Source organism: Bombina bombina, chromosome 4, assembly GCF_027579735.1.
Source record: "Bombina bombina isolate aBomBom1 chromosome 4, aBomBom1.pri, whole genome shotgun sequence".
Taxonomy (NCBI): Eukaryota; Metazoa; Chordata; class Amphibia; order Anura; family Bombinatoridae; genus Bombina; species Bombina bombina.
The window spans coordinates 1225459575-1225485947 of record NC_069502.1 but is presented as its reverse complement, the minus strand read 5'-3'; the positions used below and the strand labels follow the sequence as shown (position 1 = coordinate 1225485947).

The window sequence follows — 26373 nt, the reverse complement described above, 5'->3', positions numbered from 1 at the left end:
GCCTAGGAGCCTGGGTAATAACTGTGGCATATTTAGTTTGTTCAGTACCTAGGAGCCTGGGTAATAACTGTGGCATATTTAGTTTGTTCAGTACCTAGGAGCCTGGGTAATAACTGTGGCATATTTAGTTTGTTCAGTACCTAGAAGCCTGGGCAATATCTGTGGCATATTTAGTTTGTTCAGTACATAGAAGCCTGGGTAATATCTGTGGCATATTTAGTTTGTTCAGTACCTAGGAGCCTGGGTAATATCTGTGGCATATTTAGTTTGTTCAGTACCTAGGAGCCTGGGTAATAACTGTGGCATATTTAGTTTGTTCAGTACCTAGAAGCCTGGGTAATATCTGTGGCATATTTAGTTTGTTCAGTACCTAGAAGCCTGGGTAATATCTGTGGCATATTTAGTTTGTTCAGTGCCTAGGAGCATGGGTAATATCTGTGGCATATTTAGTTTGTTCAGTACCTAGGAGCATGGGTAATATCTGTGGCATATTTAGTTTGTTCAGTGCCTAGGAGCATGGGTAATATCTGTGGCATATTTAGTTTGTTCAGTGCCTAGGAGCATGGGTAATATCTGTAGCATATTTAGTTTGTTCAGTTCTTAGGAGCCTGGGTAATATCTGTAGCATATTTAGTTTGTTCAGTACCTAGGAGCCTGGGTAATATCTGTGGCATATTTAGTTTGTTCAGTACCTAGAAGCCTGGGTAATATCTGTGGCATATTTAGTTTGTTCAGTACCTAGGAGCCTGGGTAATATCTGTAGCATATTTAGTTTGTTCAGTACCTAGGAGCCTGGGTAATATCTGTAGCATATTTAGTTTGTTCAGTACCTAGGAGCCTGGGTAATATCGGTGGCATATTTAGTTTGTTCAGTACCTAGAAGCCTGGGTAATATCTATGGCATATTTAGTTTGTTCAGTGCCTAGGAGCATGGGTAATATCTGTGGCATATTTAGTTTGTTCAGTTCTTAGGAGCCTGGGTAATATCTGTAGCATATTTAGTTTGTTCAGAACCTGGGTAATAACTGTGGCATATTTAGTTTGTTCAGTACCTAGGAGCCTGGGTAATATCTGTGGCATATTTAGTTTGATCAGTACCTAGGAGCCTGGGTAATATCTGTGGCATATTAAGTTTGTTCAGTACCTAGGAGCCTGGGTAATATATGTGGCATATTTAGTTTGTTCAGTACCTAGAAGCCTGGGTAATATCTGTGGCATATTTAGTTTGTTCAGTACCTAGAAGCCTGGGTAATATCAGTGGCATATTTAGTTTGTTCAGTACCTAGAAGCCTGGGTAATATCTGTAGCATATTTAGTTTGTTCAGTACCTAGGAGCCTGGGTAATATCTGTAGCATATTTAGTTTGTTCAGTACCTAGGAGCCTGGGTAATATCGGTGGCATATTTAGTTTGTTCAGTACCTAAAAGCCTGGGTAATATCGGTGGCATATTTAGTTTGTTCAGTACCTAGGATCCTGGGTAATATCGGTGGCATATTTAGTTTGTTCAGTACCTAGAAGCCTGGGTAATATCTGTGGCATATTTAGTTTGTTCAGTACCTAGGATCCTGGGTAATATCTGTGGCATATTTAGTTTGTTCAGTACCTAGGAGCCTGGGTAATATCTGTGGCATATTTAGTTTGTTCAGTACCTAGGAACCTGGGTAATATATGTGGCATATTTAGTTTGTTCAGTACCTAGAAGCCTGGGTAATAACTGTGGCATATTTAGTTTGTTCAGTACCTAGGAGCCTGGGTAATATCTGTGGCATATTTAGTTTGTTCAGTACCTAGGAGCCTGGGTAATAACTGTGGCATATTTAGTTTGTTCAGTACCTAGAAGCCTGGGTAATAACTGTGGCATATTTAGTTTGTTCAGTACCTAGGAGCCTGGGTAATATCTGTGGCATATTTAGTTTGTTCAGTACCTAGGAGCCTGGGTAATAACTGTGGCATATTTAGTTTGTTCAGTACCTAGGAGCCTGGGTAATATCTGTAGCATATTTAGTTTGTTCAGTACCTAGAAGCCTGGGTAATATCGGTGGCATATTTAGTTTGTTCAGTACCTAGGAGCCTGGGTAATATCGGTGGCATATTTAGTTTGTTCAGTACCTAGAAGCCTGGGTAATATCTGTAGCATATTTAGTTTGTTCAGTACCTAGGAGCCTGGGTAATATCTGTAGCATATTTAGTTTGTTCAGTACCAAGAAGCCTGGGTAATAACTGTGGCATATTTAGTTTGTTCAGTACCTAGAAGCCTGGGTAATATTTGTGGCATATTTAGTTTGTTCAGTACCTAGGAGCCTGGGTAATATCTGTGGCATATTTAGTTTGTTCAGTACCTAGGAGCCTTGGTAAAATCTGTGGCATATTTAGTTTGTTCAGTACCAAGAAGCCTGGGTAATAACTGTGGCATATTTAGTTTTTTCAGTACCTAGAAGCCTGGGTAATATCTGTGGCATATTTAGTTTGTTCAGTACCTAGGAGCCTGGGTAATATCTGTGGCATATTTAGTTTGTTCAGTACCTAGGAGCCTGTGTAATATCGGTGGCATATTTAGTTTGTTCAGTACCTAGAAGCCTGGGTAATATCTGTAGCATATTTAGTTTGTTCAGTACCTAGTAGCCTGGGTAATATCTGTAGCATATTTAGTTTGTTCAGTACCTAGAAGCCTGGGTAATATTTGTGGCATATTTAGTTTGTTCAGTACCTAGGAGCCTGGGTAATATCTGTGGCATATTTAGTTTGTTCAGTACCTAGGAGCCTTGGTAATATCTGTGGCATATTTAGTTTGTTCAGTACCAAGAAGCCTGGGTAATAACTGTAGCATATTTAGTTTGTTCAGTACCTAGGAGCCTGGGTAATATCTGTAGCATATTTAGTTTGTTCAGTACCAAGAAGCCTGGGTAATAACTGTGGCATATTTAGTTTGTTCAGTACCTAGAAGCCTGGGTAATATCTGTGGCATATTTAGTTTGTTCAGTACCTAGGAGCCTGGGTAATATCTGTGGCATATTTAGTTTGTTCAGTACCTAGGAGCCTGGGTAATATCTGTAGCATATTTAGTTTGTTCAGTACCAAGAAGCCTGGGTAATAACTGTGGCATATTTAGTTTGTTCAGTACCTAGAAGCCTGGGTAATATCTGTGGCATATTTAGTTTGTTCAGTACCTAGGAGCCTGGGTAATATCTGTGGCATATTTAGTTTGTTCAGTACCTAGAAGGCTGGGTAATATCTGTGGCATATTTAGTTTGTTCAGTACCTAGGAGCCTGGGTAATATCTGTGGCATATTTAGTTTGTTCAGTACCTAGGAGCCTGGGTAATATCTGTGGCATATTTAGTTTGTTCAGTACCTAGGAGCCTGGGTAATATCTGTGGCATATTTAGTTTGTTCAGTACCTAGGAGCCTGGGTAATATCGGTGGCATATTTAGTTTGTTCAGTACCTAGGAGCCTGGGTAATAACTGTGGCATATTTAGTTTGTTCAGTACCTAGGAGCCTGGGTAATAACTGTGGCATATTTAGTTTGTTCAGTACCTAGGAGCCTGGGTAATATCTGTGGCATATTTAGTTTGTTCAGTACCTAGAAGCCTGGGTAATATCTGTGGCATATTTAGTTTGTTCAGTACCTAGGAGCCTGGGTAATATCTGTGGCATATTTAGTTTGTTCAGTACCTAGGAGCCTGGGTAATATCCGTAGCATATTTAGTTTGATCAGTACCTAGGAGCCTGGGTAATATCTGTGGCATATTTAGTTTGATTAGTACCTAGGAGCCTGGGTAATATATGTGGCATATTTAGTTTGTTCAGTACCTAGAAGCCTGGGTTATATCTGTGGCATATTTAGTTTGTTCAGTACCAAGAAGCCTGGGTAATATCTGTGGCATATTTAATTTGTTCAGAACCTGGGTAATAACTGTGGCATATTTAGTTTGTTCAGTACCTAGGAGCCTGGGTAATATCTGTGGCATATTTAGTTTGATCAGTACCTAGGAGCCTGGGTAATATCTGTGGCATATTAAGTTTGTTCAGTACCTAGGAGCCTGGGTAATATCTGTGGCATATTTAGTTTGTTCAGTACCTAGGAGCCTGGGTAATATCTGTGGCATATTTAGTTTGTTCAGTACCTAGAAGCCTGGGTAATATCTGTAGCATATTTAGTTTGTTCAGTACCTAGGAGCCTGGGTAATATCAGTGGCATATTTAGTTTGTTCAGTACCTAGGTGCCTGGGTAATATCTGTAGCATATTTAGTTTGTTCAGTACCTAGGAGCCTGGGTAATATCGGTGGCATATTTAGTTTGTTCAGTACCTAAAAGCCTGGGTAATATCGGTGGCATATTTAGTTTGTTCAGTACCTAGGAGCCTGGGTAATATCAGTGGCATATTTAGTTTGTTCAGTACCTAGGAGCCTGGGTAATATCTGTAGCATATTTAGTTTGTTCAGTACCTAGGAGCCTGGGTAATATCGGTGGCATATTTAGTTTGTTCAGTACCTAAAAGCCTGGGTAATATCGGTGGCATATTTAGTTTGTTCAGTACCTAGGATCCTGGGTAATATCGGTGGCATATTTAGTTTGTTCAGTACCTAGAAGCCTGGGTAATATCTGTGGCATATTTAGTTTGTTCAGTACCTAGAAGCCTGGGTAATATCTGTGGCATATTTAGTTTGTTCAGTACCTAGGATCCTGGGTAATATCTGTGGCATATTTAGTTTGTTCAGTACCTAGGAACCTGGGTAATATATGTGGCATATTTAGTTTGTTCAGTACCTAGAAGCCTGGGTAATAACTGTGGCATATTTAGTTTGTTCAGTACCTAGGAGCCTGGGTAATATCTGTGGCATATTTAGTTTGTTCAGTACCTAGGAGCCTGGGTAATAACTGTGGCATATTTAGTTTGTTCAGTACCTAGAAGCCTGGGTAATAACTGTGGCATATTTAGTTTGTTCAGTACCTAGGAGCCTGGGTAATATCTGTGGCATATTTAGTTTGTTCAGTACCTAGGAGCCTGGGTAATAACTGTGGCATATTTAGTTTGTTCAGTACCTAGAAGCCTGGGTAATATCTGTGGCATATTTAGTTTGTTCAGTACCTAGGAGCCTGGGTAATATCTGTGGCATATTTAGTTTGTTCAGTACCTAGGAACCTGGGTAATATATGTGGCATATTTAGTTTGTTCAGTACCTAGGAACCTGGGTAATATCTGTGGCATATTTAGTTTGTTCAGTACCTAGGAGCCTGGGTAATATCGGTGGCATATTTAGTTTGTTCAGTACCTAGAAGCCTGGGTAATATCTGTGGCATATTTAGTTTGTTCAGTACCTAGGAGCCTGGGTAATATCTGTGGCATATTTAGTTTGTTCAGTACCTAGGAACCTGGGTATTATATGTGGCATATTTAGTTTGTTCAGTACCTAGAAGCCTGGGTAATAACTGTGGCATATTTAGTTTGTTCAGTACCTAGGAGCCTGGGTAATATCTGTGGCATATTTAGTTTGTTCAGTACCTAGAAGCCTGGGTAATATCTGTGGCATATTTAGTTTGTTCAGTACCTAGGAGCCTGGGTAATAACTGTGGCATATTTAGTTTGTTCAGTACCTAAAAGCCTGGGTATTATGCTGAAATGCTATATTTCTAATACATTTGTGGAAAAACCCTGGAGACTGGGGGGAAGATGGTTCAGGGGTTGCAGAAATTAGCCACTCACCAGCTGTCATACAACATGGCCATGAAGCCCTGTATCCAATCCAGATCCGTCTTGTACGGCGATGCGTCAGAGAGATCCAGTGCGGACTGTGAAATACCTAAAGAGAAGGATGCTGGGTAAGCAGACCACTAACATGCCAAGCTTAACTCTTCCCTGCCCTATTGTCCCTTGCTGTCATCAGTATTGTATGGCTCACTGATCAGTTACTAAATAGCACAACAGATGTGCTTAAACTGACCACCGACACTAGGTACCCAGGGCTTAGACTTGACTCCAAACCCCCTCACCACTGCGACATTTACAGACCTAGAGTATAGCTGCTAAATATATGGCTTCACCCTAAAAAAACAAATTCTACTTACCTGATAATTTCATTTCCATCGTGGGGAGGAGAGTCCACGGCTTCATTCATTACTTTTGGGAATTAAGAACCTGGCCAACAGGAGGAGGCAAAGACACCCCAGCCAAAGGCTTAAATACCTCCCCCACTCCCCTCATCCCCCAGTCATTCTGCCGAGGGAACAAGGAACAGTAGGAGAAATATCAGGGTATAAAAGGTGCCAGAAGATAAAATAAATTTAGGTCCGCCCACCGGAGTTACGGGCGGGAGTCGTGGACTCTCCTCCCCACAATGGAAATTAAATTATCAGGTAAGCATAATTTATGTTTTTCATCTAAAGGGGAGGAGAGTCCACTGCTTCATTCATTACTTTAGGGAAATATATACCCAAGCTTAGAGGACACTGAATGAGACCGGAAGGGTAAAAAGGAGGACCCTAATCTGAGGGCACCACAGCCTGTAAAACCTCTCTCCCAAAAACAGCTTCCGTGGAAGCAAAAACATCAAATTTGTAAAACTTCGTAAAAGTGTGTAAGGAGAACCAGGTAGCCGCCTTACAAATCTGCTCCATAGAGGCCTCATTCTGGAAGGCCTAAGACTAAGCCACAGCTCTAGTAGAATGAACCATGATCCTCTGAGGGAGCTTATGTCCTGCTGTCACATAGGCCAAGCGAATCAAGCTCCTCAACCAAAAGGACAAATAAGTAGCAGAGGCTCTCTGCCCCTTGCGCTTCCCTGAATACACCACAAAAAGAGATGTAGACTGTCTGAAATCCTTTGTAGCCTGAAGATAGAACTTCAAGGCACGAACCACATCCAGATTATGAAGTAACCTCTCCTTAGAAGAAGAAGGGTTAGGACACAAAGAAGGAACAACTATTTCCTGATTGATGTTACGGTTAGACACCACCTTGGGAAGAAACCCCAAGCCGGTGCGAAAAACAGCCTTATCTGCATGAAAAAACAGATAAGGAGGCTCATATTGCAAGGCAGCTAGTTCAGATACTCTGCACGCCGATGCAATAGCCAACAGGAAGAGAACCTTCCAGGACAGAATCTTAATGTCAATAGAATGCATAGGTTCAAACGGAACCCTCTGCAATACCTTAAGGACCAAGTTTAAGCTCCATGGGGGAGCAGACTGCCTAAAGACAGGCCTGATTCTAGACAGAGCCTGAACAAACGACTGAATGTCAGGGAGCTCAGCGAGTCTCCTGTGCAACAACACTGATAATGCCGAAAACAGAATTTATGCTTACCTGATAAATTACTTTCTCCAACGGTGTGTCCGGTCCACGGCGTCATCCTTACTTGTGGGATATTCTCCTCCCCAACAGGAAATGGCAAAGAGCCCAGCAAAGCTGGCCATATAGTCCCTCCTAGGCTCCGCCTACCCCAGTCATTCGACCGACGGACAGGAGGAAATATATATAGGAGAAACCGTATGGTAACGTGGTGACTGTAGTTAGAGAAAATAATTCATCAGACCTGATTAAAAAACCAGGGCGGGCCGTGGACCGGACACACCGTTGGAGAAAGTAATTTATCAGGTAAGCATAAATTCTGTTTTCTCCAACATAGGTGTGTCCGGTCCACGGCGTCATCCTTACTTGTGGGAACCAATACCAAAGCTTTAGGACACGGATGAAGGGAGGGAGCAAATCAGGTCACCTAAATGGAAGGCACCACGGCTTGCAAAACCTTTCTCCCAAAAATAGCCTCCGAAGAAGCAAAAGTATAAAATTTGTAAAATTTGGCAAAAGAGTGCAGTGAAGACCAAGTCGCTGCCTTACATATCTGGTCAACAGGAGCCTCATTCTTGAAGGCCCATGTGGAAGCCACAGCCCTAGTGGAGTGAGCTGTGATACTTTCAGGAGGCTGCCGTCCAGCAGTCTCAAAAGCCAATCTGATAATGCTTTTAAGCCAAAAGGAAAGAGAGGTAGAAGTTGCTTTTTTACCACTCCTTTTACCAGAATAAACAACAAACAAAGAAGATGTTTGTCTAAAATCTTCAGTAGCCTCTAAATAGAATTTTAGAGCACGGACTACGTCCAAATTGTGTAACAAACGTTCCTTCTTTGAAACTGGATTCGGACACAAAGAAGGTACAACTATCTCCTGGTTAATATTTTTGTTGGAAACAACCTTCGGAAGAAAACCAGGCTCAGTACGCAAAACCACCTTATCTGCATGGACCAGATAGGGCGGAGAACACTGCAGAGCAGATAACTCAGAAACTCCTCTAGCGGAAGAAATTGCAACCAAAAACAAACTTTCCAAGATAATAACTTAATATCTATGGAATGTAAGGGTTCAAACGGAACCCCTTGAAGAACTGAAAGAACTAGATTAAGACTCCAGGGAGGAGTCAAAGGTCTGTAAACAGGCTTGATTCTAACCAGAGCCTGAACAAACGCTTGAACGTCTGGCACAGCTGCCAGCTTTTAGTGAAGTAAAACAGATAAAGCAGAGATCTGTCCCTTCAGAGAACTTGCAGATAATCCTTTCTCCAAACCTTCTTGTAGAAAGGAAAGAATCTTAGGAATTTGTATCTTGTTCCCTGGGAATCCTTTAGATTCACACCAACAGATATATTTTTTCCATATTTTATGGTAAATTTTTCCAGTTACAGGCTTTCTAGCCTGAATAAGAGTATCTAATACAGAATCTGAAAACCCACGCTTTGATAAATTCAAGCGTTCAATCTCCAAGCAGTCAGTTGGAGGGGAACCAGATTCGTATGTTCGAATGGACCTTGAACAAGAAGGTCCTGTCTCAAAGGTAGCTTCCATGGTGGAGCCGATGACATATTCACCAGGTCTGCATACCAAGTCCTGCGTGGCCACGCAGGAACTATCAAGATCACCGAAGCCCTCTCCTGATTGATCCTGGCTACCAGCCTGGGAATGAGAGGAAACGGTGGGAATACATAAGCTAGGTTGAAGATCCAAGGTGCTACTATTGTATCCACTATAGACGCCTTGGGATCCCTGGATTTGGACCCGTAACAAGGGACCTCAAAGTTCTGACGAGAGGCCATCAGATCCATGTCTGGAATGCCCCATAATTGAGTTATTTGGGCAAAGATTTCCGGATGGAGTTCCCACTCCCCCGGATGATCCTCCATCGCCAGGGAACTCCTTATTCCCCGCTGATGGTTGATATATGCAACAGTCGTCATGTTGTCTGATTGAAACCTTATGAATTTGGCCTTTGCTAGTCGAGGCCAAGCCTTGAGAGCATTGAATATCGCTCTCAGTTCCAGAATGTTTATCGGGAGAAGAGAGTCTTCCCGAGACCATAGACCCTGACCTTTCAGGGGTTCCCAGACCGCGCCCCAGCCCACCAGACTGGCGTCGGTCGTGACAATGACCTACTCTGGTCTGCGGAAGCTCATTCCCTGTGACAGGTTGTCCAGGGTCAGCCACCAACGGAGTGAATCTCTGGTCATTTGATCTACTTGTATCGTCGGAGACAAGTCTGTATAATCCCCATTCCACTGTCTGAGCATGCACAGGTGTAATGGTCTTAGATGAATTCGTGCAAAAGGAACTATGTCCATTGCCGCAACCATCAAACCTATTACTTCCATGCACTGCGCTATGGAAGGAAAAAGAACAGAATGAAGTACCTGACAAGAGCTTAGAAGTTTTGATTTTCTGGCCTCTGTCAAAGAAATCTTCATTTCTAAGGAAACTATTATTGTTCCCAAGAAGGGAACTCTTGTTGACGGGGACAGAGAACTTTTTTCTATGTTCACTTTCCACCTGTGAGATCTGAGAAAGGCTAGGACAATGTCCGTATGAGCCCTTGCTTTTGACAGAGACGACACTTGAATCAGGATGTCGTCCAAGTAAGGTACTACTGCAATGCCCCTTGGTCTTAGCACCGCTAGAAGGGACCCTAGTACCTTTGTGAAAATCCTTGGAGCAGTGGCTAATCCGAATGGAAGTGCCACAAACTGGTAATGCTTGTCCAGAAAGACGAACCTTAGGAACCGAAGATGTTCCTTGTGGATAGGAATATGTAGATACGCATCCTTTAAATCCACCGTGGTCATGAATTGACCTTCCTAGATGGTAGGAAGGATCGTTCGAATGGTTTCCATTTTGAACGATGAAACCCTTAGAAACTTGTTTAGAATCTTGAGATCTAAAATTGGTCTGAATGTTCCCTCTTTTTTGGGAATTATGAACAGGTTGGAGTAAAAACCCATCCCTTGTTCTCCTAATGGAACAGGATGAATCACTCCCATGCTTTAACAAGCCTTCTACACAGTGTAAGAATGCCTGTCTTTTTATTTGTTTCGAAGCTAATTGAGACCTGTGAAACCTTCCCCTTGGGGGTAGTTCCCTGAATTCCAGGAGATAACCTTGAGAAACTATTTCTAGCGCCCAAGGATCCTGAACATCTCTTGCCCAAGCCTGAGCAAAGAGAGAAAGTCTGCCCCCCACCAGATCCGGTTCCGGATCGGGGGCCAACACTTCATGCTGTTTTGGTAGCAGTGGCAGGTTTCTTGGCCTGCTCACCCTTGTTCCAGCCTTGCATCGGTCTCCAGGCTGGCTTGGTTTGAGAAGTATTACCCTCTTGCTTAGAGGGTGTATAATTTGAGGCTGGTCCGTTTCTGCGAAAGGGACGAAAATTTGGCTTATTTTTAGCCTTAAAAGACCTATCCTGAGGAAGGGCGTGGCCCTTTCCCCCAGTGATGTCTGAAATAATCTCTTTCAAGTTAGGGCCAAACAGTGTTTTACCCTTGAAAGGGATGTTAAGCAATTTGGTCTTGGAGAACACATCCGCTGACCAAGACTTTAGCAAAAGCGCTCTGCGCGCCACGATAGCAAACCCTGAATTATTCGCCGCTAATCTAGCTAATTGCAAAGCGGCATCTAAAATAAAAGAGTTAGCCAATTTAAGTGCTTGAACTCTGTCCAAAACCTCCTCGTACGAAGATTCTTTATTGAGCAACTTTTCTAGTTCTTCGAACCAGAAACACGCAGCTGTAGTGACAGGAACAATGCATGAAATTGGTTGTAGAAGGTAACCTTGCTGAACAAACATCTTTTTAAGCAAACCCTCTAACCTTTAATCCATAGGATCTTGAAAGCACAACTATCTTCTATAGTAATAGAAGTGCGTTTGTTTAGAGTAGAAACCGCCCCCTCGACCTTGGGGACTGTATGCCATAAGTCCTTTCTGGGGTCGACTATAGGAAATAATTTCTTAAATATAAGGGGAGGAACAAAAGGTATGCCGGGCCTTTCCCACTCCTTATTTACTATGTCCGCCACCCGCTTGGGTATAGGAAAAGCATCGGGGGGCACCGGAACCTCTAGGAACTTGTCCATCTTACCTAATTTCTCTGGAATGACCAAATTGTCACAATCATCCAGAGTAGATAATACCTCCTTAAGTAGTGCGTGGAGATGTTCTAATTTAAATTTAAAAGTTACAACATCAGGTTCTGCTTGTTGAGAAATTTTCCCTGAATCTGAAATTTCTCCCTCAGACAAAACCTCCCTCCTGGCCCCTTCAGATTGGTGTGAGGGTATGTCAGAACAGATATCATCAGCGTCCTCTTGCTCTTCAGTGTTTAAAACAGAGCAATCACGCTTTCTCTGATAAGTAGGCATTTTGGAAAAAATGCTTGCAATAGAATTATCCATTACAGCCGTTAATTGTTGTATGGTAATAAGTATTGGCGCACTAGATGTACTAGGGGCCTCTTGTGTGGGCAAAACTGGTGTAGACACAGAAGGGGATGATGCAGTACCATGCTTACTCCCCTCATTTGAGGAATCATCTTGGGCAATATCATTATCTATGGCATTATTATCCCTACTTTGTTTGGACATTATGACACAATTATATCACATATATTTAAATGGGGAGACACATTGGCTTTCATACATATAGAACATCGTTATCTGATGGTTCAGACATGTTAAACAGGCTTAAACTTGTCAACAAAGCACAAAAAACGTTTTACAATAAAACCGTTACTGTCACTTTAAATTTTAAACTGAACACACTTTATTACTGAATATGTGAAAAAGTATGAAGGAATTGTTCAAAATTCACCAAAATTTCACCACAGTATCTTAAAGCCTTAAAAGTATTGCACACCAAATTTGAAAGCTTTAACCCTTAAAATAACGGAACCGGAGCCGTTTTTACATTTAACCCCTATACAGTCCCAGGTATCTGCTTTGCTGAGACCCAACCAAGCCCAGAGGGGAATACGATACCAAATGATGCCTTCTATAAGCTTTTTCAGTGGTTCTTAGCTCCTCACACATGCATCTGCATGCCATGCTTTCCAAAAACAACTGCGTATTAGTGGCGCGAAAATGAGGCTCTGCCTATGACTAGAAAAGGCCCCCAGTGAAAAAGGTGTCCAAAACAGTGCCTGCCGTTTTTTTTAAAACAATCCCCAAGATTATAACAACTATTAATAGTAATAATCTGCCAAATATACTTAGTAAAGTAATCTTTTTAGCCTAGAAAAATGTCTACCAGTTTTTTAAGCCCTAATGAAGCCCTTTATTCTTTTACTTAAACTAAGAAAATGGCTTACCGGTCCCCATAGGGAAAATGACAGCCTTCCAGCATTACCAAGTCTTGTTAGAAATGTGTCATACCTCAAGCAGCAAAGTCTGCCCACTGTTTCCCCCAACTGAAGTTACTTCATCTCAACAGTCCTGTGTGGAAACAGCCATCGATTTTAGTAACGGTTGCTAAAATCATCTTCCTCTTACAAACAGAAATCTTCATCTCTTTTCTGTTTCAGAGTAAATAGTACATACCAGCACTATTTTAAAATAACAAACTCTTGATTGAAGAACAAAAACTACATTTAAACACCAAAAAACTCTAAGCCATCTCCGTGGAGATGTTGCCTGTGCAACGGCAAAGAGAATGACTGGGGTAGGCGGAGCCTAGGAGGGACTATATGGCCAGCTTTGCTGGGCTCTTTGCCATTTCCTGTTGGGGAGGAGAATATCCCACAAGTAAGGATGACGCCGTGGACCGGACACACCTATGTTGGAGAAATCTGTCCCTTTAGGAAACTCGCGGCAAGACCCTTCTCCAAACCATCTTGGAGAAAGGACAGAATCCTGGATACCTTCACCTTGTCCTGTGACGAAAGGCAAAGAATGACTGGGGGATGAGAGGAGTGGGGGAGGTATTTAAGCCTTTGGCTGGGGTGTCTTTGCCTCCTCCTGTTGGCCAGGTTCTGAATTCCCAAAAATTATGAATGAAGCCGTGGACTCTCCTCCCCTTAGATGGAAATTACCCGTCTTATCTACTGCAACCATCTGACAAATTCCCTTCCATTCACTGACTTATGTGTGTAAGTCAGTATGTGTGTGTATGTGTGGTATGTGTGCAAGTCAGTGTATGTGTGTAAGTCTCTGTGTCTGTCTGTATATAAATGTGTGTAAGTCTGTATGCATGTGTAAGTCAGCGTATGTGTGGTATGTGTGTAAGTCAGCGTATGTGTGGTATGTGTGTAAGTGTATGTGTGTGGTATGTGTGTAAGTCTCTGTGTCTGTCTGTATATAAATGTGTGTAAGTCTGTATGCATGTGTAAGTCAGCGTATGTGTGGTATGTGTGTAAGTCAGCGTATGTGTGGTATGTGTGTAAGTGTATGTGTGTGGTATGTGTGTAAGTCAGTGTATGTGTGTGTGCGCGGTTTGTGTGTAAGTCAGCGTATGTGTGGTATGTGTGTAAGCCAGAGTATGTGTGTGTGGTATGTGTGTAAGTGTATGTGAGTGGTATGTGTGTAAGTCAGTGTGTGTGTGGTATGTGTGTAAGTCAGTGTATGTGTGGTATGTGTGTGGTATGTGTGTAAGTCAGTGTATGTGTGTGTGTGGTATGTGTGGTATGTGTGCAAGTCAGTGTATGTGTGTAAGTCTCTGTGTCTGTCTGTATATAAATGTGTGTAAGTCTGTATGCATGTGTAAGTCAGCGTATGTGTGGTATGTGTGTAAGTCAGAGTATGTGTGTGTGTGGTATGTGTGTAAGTGTATGTGTGTGGTATGTGTGTAAGTCAGTGTATGTGTGTGCGCGGTTTGTGTGTAAGTCAGCGTATGTGTGGTATGTGTGTAAGCCAGAGTATGTGTGTGTGGTATGTGTGTAAGTGTATGTGAGTGGTATGTGTGTAAGTCAGTGTATGTGTGGTATGTGTGTAAGTGTATGTGTGTGGTATGTGTGTAAGTCAGTGTATGTGTGTGTGTGGTATGTGTGTGTGTGGTATGTGTGTAAGTCAGTGTATGTGTGGTATGTGTGCAAGTCAGTGTATGTGTGTAAGTCTCTGTGTCTGTCTGTATATAAATGTGTGTAAGTCTGTATGCATGTGTAAGTCAGTGTGTAATGTCCTTACATAGCAAACATTAACTCTTTATGTGAACGATGCACTTGCAACTTCTAAATGTAAACTGGCACTTTATTTACTGGATTACATAACAAGGTGCTCCTGTAGATTTGCACACAGTAATATGGATATTTACACATATATAGTCCTTTATAATGAATGGCTGCTGCACTCCTTATATTAGCAGTCCTGTACACTGTGTATGCAGCACTATAGTAATCCAGGGTAATTTATAACTGTAATATAACTTATAATGTGTAACTGACAGAAACCCCAAGCCGGTGCGAAAAACAGCCTTATCTGCATGAAAAAACAGATAAGGAGGCTCATATTGCAAGGCAGCTAGTTCAGATACTCTGCACGCCGATGCAATAGCCAACAGGAAGAGAACCTTCCAGGACAGAATCTTAATGTCAATAGAATGCATAGGTTCAAACGGAACCCTCTGCAATACCTTAAGGACCAAGTTTAAGCTCCATGGGGGAGCAGACTGCCTAAAGACAGGCCTGATTCTAGACAGAGCCTGAACAAACGACTGAATGTCAGGGAGCTCAGCGAGTCTCCTGTGCAACAACACTGATAATGCCGAAATCTGTCCCTTTAGGAAACTCGCGGCAAGACCCTTCTCCAAACCATCTTGGAGAAAGGACAGAATCCTGGATACCTTCACCTTGTCCTGTGACGAAAGGCAAAGAATGACTGGGGGATGAGAGGAGTGGGGGAGGTATTTAAGCCTTTGGCTGGGGTGTCTTTGCCTCCTCCTGTTGGCCAGGTTCTGAATTCCCAAAAATTATGAATGAAGCCGTGGACTCTTTTCCCCTTAGATGGAAATTACCCGTCTTATCTACTGCAACCATCTGACAAATTCCCTTCCATTCACTGACTTATGTGTGTAAGTCAGTATGTGTGTGTATGTGTGGTATGTGTGCAAGTCAGTGTATGTGTGTAAGTCTCTGTGTCTGTCTGTATATAAATGTGTGTAAGTCTGTATGCATGTGTAAGTCAGCGTATGTGTGGTATGTGTGTAAGTCAGCGTATGTGTGGTATGTGTGTAAGTGTATGTGTGTGGTATGTGTGTAAGTCAGTGTATGTGTGTGCGCGGTTTGTGTGTAAGTCAGCGTATGTGTGGTATGTGTGTAAGCCAGAGTATGTGTGTGTGGTATGTGTGTAAGTGTATGTGAGTGGTATGTGTGTAAGTCAGTGTGTGTGTGTGTGTGTGGTATGTGTGTAAGTCAGTGTATGTGTGGTATGTGTGTGGTATGTGTGTAAGTCAGTGTATGTGTGTGTGTGGTATGTGTGTAAGTCAGTGTATGTGTGGTATGTGTGCAAGTCAGTGTATGTGTGTAAGTCTCTGTGTCTGTCTGTATATAAATGTGTGTAAGTCTTTATGCATGTGTAAGTCAGCGTATGTGTGGTATGTGTGTAAGTCAGAGTATGTGTGTGTGTGGTATGTGTGTAAGTGTATGTGTGTGGTATGTGTGTAAGTCAGTGTATGTGTGTGCGCGGTTTGTGTGTAAGTCAGCGTATGTGTGGTATGTGTGTAAGCCAGAGTATGTGTGTGTGGTATGTGTGTAAGTGTATGTGAGTGGTATGTGTGTAAGTCAGTGTATGTGTGGTATGTGTGTAAGTGTATGTGTGTGGTATGTGTGTAAGTCAGTGTATGTGTGTGTGTGGTATGTGTGTGTGTGGTATGTGTGTAAGTCAGTGTATGTGTGGTATGTGTGCAAGTCAGTGTATGTGTGTAAGTCTCTGTGTCTGTCTGTATATAAATGTGTGTAAGTCTGTATGCATGTGTAAGTCAGTGTGTAATGTCCTTACATAGCAAACATTAACTCTTTATGTGAACGATGCACTTGCAACTTCTAAATGTAAACTGGCACTTTATTTACTGGATTACATAAGGTGCTCCTGTTGATTTGCACACAGTAATATGGATAGATACACATATATAGTCCTTTATAATGAATGGCTGCTGCACTCCTTATATTAGCAGTCCTGTACACTGTGTATGCAGCACTATAGTAATCCAGGGTAATTTATAACTGTAATATAACTTATAATGTGTAACTGACAGTTCTTACTCTTCCTGACTGGCTGATGCTGTATCCTCTGCAGTGATCTGTAGCTGACATTACACTTATTATTATTAGCACTTGTCAGATCCTGAGGTTCAGTCCTTGTACTTTATAACTGCATCACAAACTGTCACAAGATGGCTTCTCTGAACTGTTCTGATTCTAAGCACAGCCCACTTGATGACATCATCTTTGTATTGAAGCCTCAATGTGCCATCTAACCAAACCAGGAAGTAAGCACAACACTACATCTCCTTTCCTACTTTTTTTTTTTTTTTTAATAAACTTAACTGCACAACAACAACCGTAAGATAAACCAGTCTTCTCCAGCATCCTCTTGTATTGTGGACGTGAAAGCTGCTTCTTGTTTCTTCCGTTGACGAAAGTTTCTCTGATATGTTGCATGTTGTCTCCGGCGAGTGTCTCTGAGATTCACTTCAGGAGACCAACGAACAACAGGTGTTCGTTGCCTGGGAGTACGAGCTTGACTATTGTGGTCCTGGATAGAATTTCCTGACTCATCATTACAAGGTTCTTCTATTGAGGCTGGTATTTCTGAGTCATCTTCTGTAGTTGAGTCAGAGCCTGTGTTTGGATCATGCCAAACACCACCCCAGATATCAAAGTCATTGTCTGATTGTATTTGTATGTGATGGTCCTCACCAGCCTGTTCTCTCCTCTCTAGCCGTAGTCGTAGTTGGTTCACATGGCGGCGACACACACCTGATTGAGTGGTTATCACATACATCTTTGGGCCCTCAACCTGGGCAACAACACCTCGTGCCCATTTCTCCTCTGTATGGTACACCCTATACCAAACCAAGTCTCCTTCTGTGTAGGTCCGTGAAGGTTTTCCCACTCTCATTTTATCTTGCATGATGCGGACTGTTTCTGCTACATCTGGTGTGATTAAATCCAGCTTTGTACGGATCTTCCTGCCAAACAATAGTTGAGCTGGGGCAACTCCCGTGGTGGGGTGTTGAGTAACCCTATACTGTTGCAAAAAAATTGTAAAATGTTTTAGTATTAACTGGCTTCTCTGCTTTTAGAGCTTTCAGTGTCCTTTTAAAAGTTTGGACAAATCTCTCTGCTTGCCCATTGGTGGCTGGGTTATATGGTGCCGTCCGATGATGGTGAATTCCATTTGTATGTAAAAAATTCTGGAAATCTTGTGACACAAACTGGGGACCATTGTCTGTGACCAGTTTTCTTGGCAACCCAAATACTGAAAACAGTCTTTCTAATGCTGATATGACTTCAGTAGTTGTAGTCCTTGTCATTGGAATTACTTCTGGCCACTTAGAGTGTGCATCAATTATGATTAAGTATGAGATTCCATAAATAGGACCAGCAAACTCCAAATGTAGTCTCTCCCAAGGAGTAGTAGGCCAGTCCCATGGTTGTACAGCTCCTTGTGGAAGCTGTCCTTGAGCCTGAACACACCCTTTGCATGCCATAACATAGTTCTCAATGTCCTTATCAATGGCCGGCCACCAAACATGACCCCTAGCCTTCTGTTTCATTCTGACAATGCCTGGATGTCCTTCATGAAGGAGTTTTAACGTAGCTTGCCATAGCCTGTTAGGAACCAGAACTCTCTCACCCCATAAAATACATCCATTTCTGAGTGTGAGTTCTTTCGCTCGTAGTATGTATGCTCGCTGCACATCACAGCCAGTTCTTGGCCAGCCATCTCTCAAATACTTTGGCAGTTGTAATTCAGTATCACAAGCTGTCTCCTTTGCAATTTGTTTGGCATGTACTATACCCGTAAAACACACACTTGGAAGGCTTTCTTGAACAACTGGTGAGGAATTCATTAGTGGAAGCCTGGACATGGCATCAGCATTGCCATGGGAATCATGGGCCCGGTATTTGATGGAGTAATGATATGCTCCCAAAGTTAGAGCATACCTTTGCAATCTAGCCGCTGTAGTGGTTGAAATTCCTTTCCTTGGATTAAAGATGGTCAGCAGTGGCTTATGGTCAGTTAAAAGAGTAAATTGTCTACCATAAATATAGTTATGGAACTTCTTAACAGCCCATACAATGGCCAATGCTTCCTTGTCTAATTGGGAATAGTTCTCTGCCATTGTTAGAGAACGGGAAGCAAAGGCTACCGGTCGGTCTGTCCCATCTGGCATTGTGTGTGACAAGACAGCCCCTAAACCATAAGGTGAAGCATCACAGATCATAGTGCATTAACATGCGGGAACACAGGAGTAGGTTCTTGGATTCCTGAAAGGCTTGATTGCATTCACTGCTCCACAACCAGGGTCGATTTGTCTCAAGAAGCTGATGTAGTGGGTTTAACATATGGGCTAGCTGGAGAAGAAAGCGGTGGTAATAGTTAAGGGGACCAAGGTATGATCGTAGTTGTGATGCATTCTGTGGTATAGGAGCTTCTTGCAAGGCCTTGACTTTGTCATCAGCAGTGTGTAGACCATGACCATCTATAACATGGCCACAAAATTCTAATTTGTCACGCATGAAAGCACACTTCTCCAAGTTGACCTTCAACCCATAGATCATTAGCCTCTGCAGTAGCCTCTCTACATTGTGTCGATGTTCTTCCTCCGTCCTTCCCGTGATTAACATGTCATCTAAAAGGCATTGGACATGAGGTAGTCCATTTAACAGTTCTTCCATGGTGCGTTGCCAGATTGCTGGTGCAGGAGCAATGCCATACGATTATATTGAAATAAACCACGGTGAGTATTGATGGTGAGAAACCTGCGGGAATCTGGATGTACTTCAAGTTAAAGGTAAGCATTTTTTAAATCAATCTTTGTGAAATGCTGTCCCCCAGCTAAGTTAGCAAAAATCTCTTCTGTCCTGGGTAATGGATACTTATCCACTGCTAACTGTTCATTCAACACCATCCTAAAGTCTCCACATATTCGGATCTGTCCATCTTTCTTTCTTACCGGTACAATAGGAGAAGTCCACTCACTACGATGCACTGGGGTTATAATCTTTAACTCTTCTAACCTCCTCAGTTCAGCATCAACTCCTGCCCTTAAAGCAAATGGAACAGTTTGTGCTTTGAAAAACTTTGGCCTTGCTCCAGGTTTTAACTGTAACCGCACCCTTTTGTTCTTAACTTTTCCCAGAACATTTTCAAAGATCGGGGCATATTTGGTCTTAATGTTCTGAATCCACTGGGCACGATCAACTCCAATATGATGAACTTCACTGTTTTTTAGGCTCTCAGGCATGCCAAGAGCCCGTATCCAGTCCCTTCCATAAAGAGGTGGGCCACCTGATTTTAGTATATATAGTGTAAGATTGGCAGTTTTACTGTTTGTTCACACAGATACAGATGCACACCCCAGTGGCGTCAAGACTTCTCTGGAGTATGTTTGTAGCTTCAAGGGAGTGGGCTGCAGCAATACTGGAATTTTCAGCTGTTTTCAATCTTTAATTGTCATAACTGAAACTGCAGCCCCAGTATCTAAGTCCATGGTCAAAACTTTTCCTTCAATATTAACATGAACAGTCAAAGGCTCAGACCCTGCTGCTATGGTGTATACAGTCAAACTCTGAACAGTCATTTCCTCTTCTGAATCTGATGTAGCTCCCTTATGAGCCACGTGGTAATTTCCCTTCTTATGTGTTTTGCTTGAGACACTCTGCTGAGATCCTCTGCAAGCCTTCTTTAAGTGTCCTATTTTACCATAGCCATGACGAGCATTTTTAAATCTGCATTCAGAAGCTACATGATTCTGTGCTCCACATCTATAACAGTTAATAGGCGATGCTGCTTTTGCTGAATATTTACTGGCTGGTTTAGTCTGTTGCTTCACATTGGAGAAAAATACCTGTTCTTCCTTAGTGTGGGAATGCGTCTGCAGTAAACTAGTGTCTCATGTGGCCTGTTCCAAAACAGAAGCAATCTCTAGTGCTTTCTGGAAGGTCAGGCTCTCCTCTGTGAAAAGTCGCCTTTGAATAGATTCTGTACTGATACCCATAACGAACTGATCTCTAAGGGCCATATTCAGATACTCCCCAAAAGCACAGGTGCTGGCCAATTTCTTTAAACTGATTGCAAATGTAGATACAGTCTCTTGTACCCCTTGGCGCCTGCTATAAAACTTGAACCGCTCAGCAATCTCTAATTGCCGTGGTTGGAAATGTTGTGTTAAGATCTGTATTATTTCAGACAAAGACTTGGTGGCCGGCTTTTCTGGGTGTAGCAGATCTTTTAGAATCTCATATGTTTTAGCACCAATAGTTGTCAGACAGACAGCAACAGACTTAGTATCTCCAATGTCATTGGCAAGTAAATACTGCTGTAGCCTTTCAGTCCAGGAAACCGTTATCTGTGTCAGGGTCAAATTCTTCCAATGCTCCAAATACAGCCATTATAGCGTGAGTTTGTGGTAGTATACTCGTCGCCAGATGTAATGTCCTTACATGGCAAACATTAACTCTTTATATGAATGATGCACTTGCAACTTCTAAATGTAAACTGGCACTTTATTTACTGGATGACATAAGGTGCTCCTGTAGATTTGCACAAAATAATATGGATAGATACACATATATAGTCCTTTATAATGAATGGCTGCTGCACTCCTTATATTAGCAGTCCTGTACACTGTGTATGCAGCACAATAGTAATCCAGGGTAACTTATAACTGTATAACTGTTAACTGTATAACTGTAATATCACTTATGTGTAACTGACAGTTCTTACTCTTCCTGACTGGCTGATGCTGTATCCTTTGCAGTGATCTGTAGCTGACATTACATTTATTAGTATCAGCACTTGTCAGAGCCTGAGGTTCAGTCCTTGTACTTTATAACTGCATCACAAACTGTCACAAGATGGCTTCTCTGAACTGTTCTGATTCTAAGCACAGCCCACTTGATGACATCATCTTTGTATGGAAGCCTCAATGTGCCATCTAACCAAACCAGGAAGTAAGCACAACACTACACAGTGTATGTGTGGTATGTGTGTAAGTCAGAGTATGTGTGTAAGTGTATGTGTGTGGTATGTGTGTAAGTCAGTGTATGTGTGGTATGTGTGTAAGTCAGTGTATGTGTGCAAATCAGATTATGTGTGTGTATGGTATGTGTGTGTGTGGTATGTGTGTAAGTGTATGTATGTGGTATTATGTGTGTAAGTCAGTGTATATGTGTGTGTGGTATGTGTGTAAGTCAGTGTATGTGTGTGTCTGGTATGTGTGTAAGTGTATGTGTGTGGTATGTGTGCAAGTCAGTGTATGTGTGTAAGTCTCTGTGTCTGTATATAAATGTGTGTAAGTCTGTATGCATGTGCAAGTCAGTGTATGTGTGGTATTTGTGTAAGTCAGAGTATTTGTGTGTGCGGCATGTGTGCAAGTCAGTGTATGTGTGTGTGCGGCATGTGTGTAAGTCAGTGTATGTGTGTGTGCGGTATGTGTATGTGTGTGTGGTTTGTGCGTGTGTGTGGTATGTGTGTAAGCCAGTGTATGTGTGTAAGTCAGTGTATGTGTGTGTGGTATGTGTGTAAGTCAGTGTATGTGTGTGTGCGGCATGTGTGTAAGTCAGTGTATGTGTGTGTGCGGCATGTGTGTAAGTCAGTGTATGTGTGTGTAAGTCAGTGTATGTGTGTGTGGTATGTGTGTACATGTTGAAATCTAACAAAATGGATAAATTGCCAAAAACAGATGGTACAAAGACTTTTACCTATACAGAAATGGATGCTGCTAGGATTACCACTTTAATAAAAGGATCAAGAGATTTTCTTAAGGAAGCCCCCGGTGGAGAGAAACACAAATGAATATGAAAAGCTGAGTAGGAGAAATATGGCATGGGAACTCCATGCAATAACATTAGCTGAACACTTTTGTGTGAAACGTATCCCAAGTGGTCTTCGAATGAATACTAAACCCACCCACCATACAGAATATTGCAACAAATTTGAGGCCATATTGAACAAATGTTCTTACAATATTATGGTACTCACAGTAGATATGCTGCAACAGGAGATGGAAAAACAGCAAGTACTCATAGACCAGGGTAAAGAGGAGTTGAGACAAATCTTACCCTTTGAAGATTTTCAGAAGAAAATCAAGGAAGTGGATAGAATTGCTGCCCTAAAAAAAGAGATCTAGTATCGAAAGAGGTCGAAGTTCCTGAGAGATGAATTAGACTACCAGCAAGGCAAAGTTTACAGATATCGTTCCGAAGGCTCTGATTGGAGACAGAGATCAGGTGGTTTCAGAGGACGGAGATATGGTCGTGGACGTCATCTACAGGCGACAAGAGGAGTAAGCAGCTCCGATTCATCTAGTGGCTCTAGTTTTTTGGATTCGAGCGACGAAGCGGTGAGGTCATCAGGCGAGGCCACAGGGGAGGCCATAAGCGCCAGAAGAGATGCAGCACGCCGCAAACAACCATCAAGGGAAATCAACAAGAAGAAAACGGCCAACAGCAAGTAACTAATGTCATTAATGTGTCCAATATATCACTGAGAGTTAAAATAGTCTTTTGAATAAGGGATTGACATTTTGTCCCACTAAGGACATTGACTTTTTCGAGCTGGATAAGGATATGTTTCGATTGTTTAGATCCTTAAAGTTGAAAGCCTTTTTTGCACATAAAGATTCATCAAATGTGATTCAAAATGTTTCCATGAACTATGCTAAAGGGAAATTAAGTTTAAAAACTACTGGTTTATATATAAAAAAGTACCTTTGTCCCCCCTGATATTAATAGCAGTGTTGAAACCTTTACAAAATTGGTTAAACATGACAGACAAATTAAGAGATACAGTAAAACGTCAGCCATGGAAATGTAAACCAAACGTGTCTCAAGATCAACGCATTGCTATTAATGATTTAAAATCCAAAGAGGTAACCATTAGAAGAGCAGACAAGGGAGGTGCCACAGTGTTATTGAAAAATGATTTCTATATGACAGAGATAGAGAGTCAATTAAAAGATAACAGCACATATAGAACTTTGAATGGTAATCCAGTATTTAAGATACAAAATGAAATTAGGGGTATTTTGGATAAAGCGTTATCGAGAAATATAATAGATAAATCTCTTTCTGATTACCTGTTTATAGAATGGCCTAAAACTCCTATTTTTTATACAGTACCAAAGGTACATAAAAGTTTGGATAGACCCCCAGGATGCCCCATAGTGGCAGGGGTTATGTCTATTTTTACCAACATTGCCACATATTTAGATAAACTGCTCCAACCAGAAGTTTTGAAATTAACATCATACATTAAAGTTACCAGTGATTTTCTAGGTAAGCTTAAAGATCTTTCTATGCAAAACACTAAATATATATTATTTACTTTAGACGTGTGTAGTTTAAATACAGTCATAAACCATGAAAGTGGAATAGGATCTAGCATGTGTGCTTTGAAAAGTACTGGTATATATACTGAACCTCAATTACAGTTCAAAGAATTGCTCATAATTGTATTATATCATAACTATTTCCTTTTTGCAGATGACTGGTATGAACAGGCAAGGGGTACAGCAATGGGTTCCAATGTCGCCCCATCATACGCCAACCTATTTATGGGACAAATCAAAGAAAAGTTTGTATATGAGAATTTACTTTTTAAAGACTAAGGAGCAGCCTGGTGGCGCTTCATAGATGAAGTGTTTGGCGTGTGGTGGGGTGACATTTGTACCCTATTATCTTTTGTTGAACAGCTTAATAATGCAGTTAATGGTGTGAAATTCACTTTATCTTTCAGTGAGGAGAGAATTGTATTTTTAGATACTGAAATATATAGAAATCCAAGTGGTTTGCCAAGTGTAGATGTTTACAAAAAACCTACAGCTAGAAATACATTATTAGCATATGACAGTTATCATCCTGATCGGCTAAAGAACAGGGAACAGCTATTGAAACAAAAGGAGTCCTTTTGGATCCATAAACTTAATACTATGGTACCCGTAGGTCTAAACAGGGAGTTAGACTATACTGTGTTTCTTTAAGGTTAGCATCTTGCAGCACTAGTCTGGTATAGGTATTTTTAACTTGTTTGCACTTTAGAATTATTCATTAGTATTATGATAGTATTGATGTAAAGAAATTGTTTCTCAGTTTGATGCACTAAATTGTAATGTCAGCCAGGTGGCGCTATACTAATGTGAACAGTATGGTTATATGAAGGGTTACGTTTTTCCCTATAAAGGTTCAGTGCACACCTGTTTAGCTTATGCATGATTAAAGGGACAGTAAACACCAGAATTTTTGTTGTTTAAAAAAGAAAATTTATGCTTACCTGATAAATTTGTTTCTTTTTAGAAACGATGAGTCCACAGATTTCATCCTTACTTGTGGGATTAAGCCTCCTGGTCAGCAGGAGGAGGCAAAGAGCACCACAGTAGAGCTGTATTATATAGCTCCTCCCTTCCCTCCCACTCCAGTCATTCGACCAAAGTTAGGAAGAGAAAGGAAAAGCCAAGGTGCAGAGGTGTCTGAAGTTTAACAACAAAAAAAAATAATAACCTGTCTCATTAGAACAGGGCAGGCCGTGGACTCATCGTGTCTAAAAAGAAACAAATTTATCAGGTAAGCATAATTTTTCTTTTCTTTTTAAAGACATGATGAGTCCACGGATTTCATCCTTACTTGTGGGATACAATACCAAAGCTATAGTACACGGATGAGAAGGGAGGGACAAAACAGGTAACCTAAACGGAAGGCACCACTGCTTGAAGAACCTTTCTCCCAAAAACAAGCCTCAGCCGAGGCAAAGGTATCAAATTTGTAAAATTTAGAAAAAGTGTGAAGAGAAGACCAAGTTGCAGCCTTGCAAATCTGTTCAACAGAAGCATCAATTTTGAATGCCCATGAGGAAGCCACAGTGGAATGAGCCGTAATTTGTTCAGGAGGCTGCTGTCCAGCAGTCTCATATGCAAAACGGATGATACGCTTCAGCCAAAAAGAAAGAGTAGCCGTAGTTTTCTGACCCTACGTTTCCCTGAAAAAATAACAAAGAAGACGATTGGCGAAAATCCTTAGTCGCTTGTAAGTAGAACTTTAAAGCACGGACTACATCTAAATTGTGTAACAGACGTTCCTTCTGAGAAGAAGGATTAGGACACAAGGAAGGAACAACAATCTCCTGATTAATATTCTTATTTGAAACCACCTTAGGAAGAAACCCAGGTTTAGTAAGTAACACCACCTTATTTGAATGAAAAATAAGGTAGGGAGAATTATATTCTAATGCCGAAAGCTCAGATACTCTTCGAGCAGAAGAAATAGCAACCAAAAATAAAACTTTCCAAGATAATAACTTAATATCTATGGAATGCATAGGTTCAAACGGAACCCCTTGAAGAACTTTAAGAACTAAATTCAAACTCCAAGGAGGAGCAATTGATCTAAACACAGGCCTGATTCTAGTCAGGGCCTGACAAAAAGATTGCACATCTGGAACATCTGCCAAACACTTATGTAACAAAATAGATAAAGCTGAGATCTGTCCCTTTAAGGAACTTGCTGATAACCCCTTCTCCAATCCATCTTGAAGAAAAGACAAAATCCTGGGAATCCTAACTCTACTCCATGAGTAGCCCTTGGATTCACACCAATACAGATATTTGCGCCATATTTTATGGTAAATTTTCCTAGTAACAGGCTTACGTGCCTGCAGAGAAACTAGATTCGGGTGATGGAAGGGACCCTGAATGAGAAGGTCCTTCCTCATGTCCACCAGATCGGCATACCAAATCCTGCGAGGCCACGCAGGGGCAATGAGAAACACCGATGCCCTCTCCTGTTTGATTCGAGCAATCGACCAGGGAAGGAGAGGAAATGGAGGGAATACATATGCTAGGCTGAAAGACCAAGGAACTGCCAAGGCATCTATCAGCTCGGCCTGGGGATCCCTGGACCTGTATCTCG

The 26373-nt window shown here is 41.6% G+C and overlaps 1 protein-coding gene across 1 annotated transcript in view; it reads right to left on the bottom strand.

The window, feature by feature from the left end:
• The window catches only part of XPO5 (exportin 5), a 630805-nt gene that overhangs the window by 92057 nt on the left and 512375 nt on the right, over positions 1 to 26373 (bottom strand). Inside the window, exon 22 of the mRNA XM_053712755.1 lies at positions 5708 to 5804. Coding sequence (XP_053568730.1) covers positions 5708 to 5804 — 97 coding nt within the window. The remainder of the gene's footprint in view (positions 1 to 5707; positions 5805 to 26373) is intronic.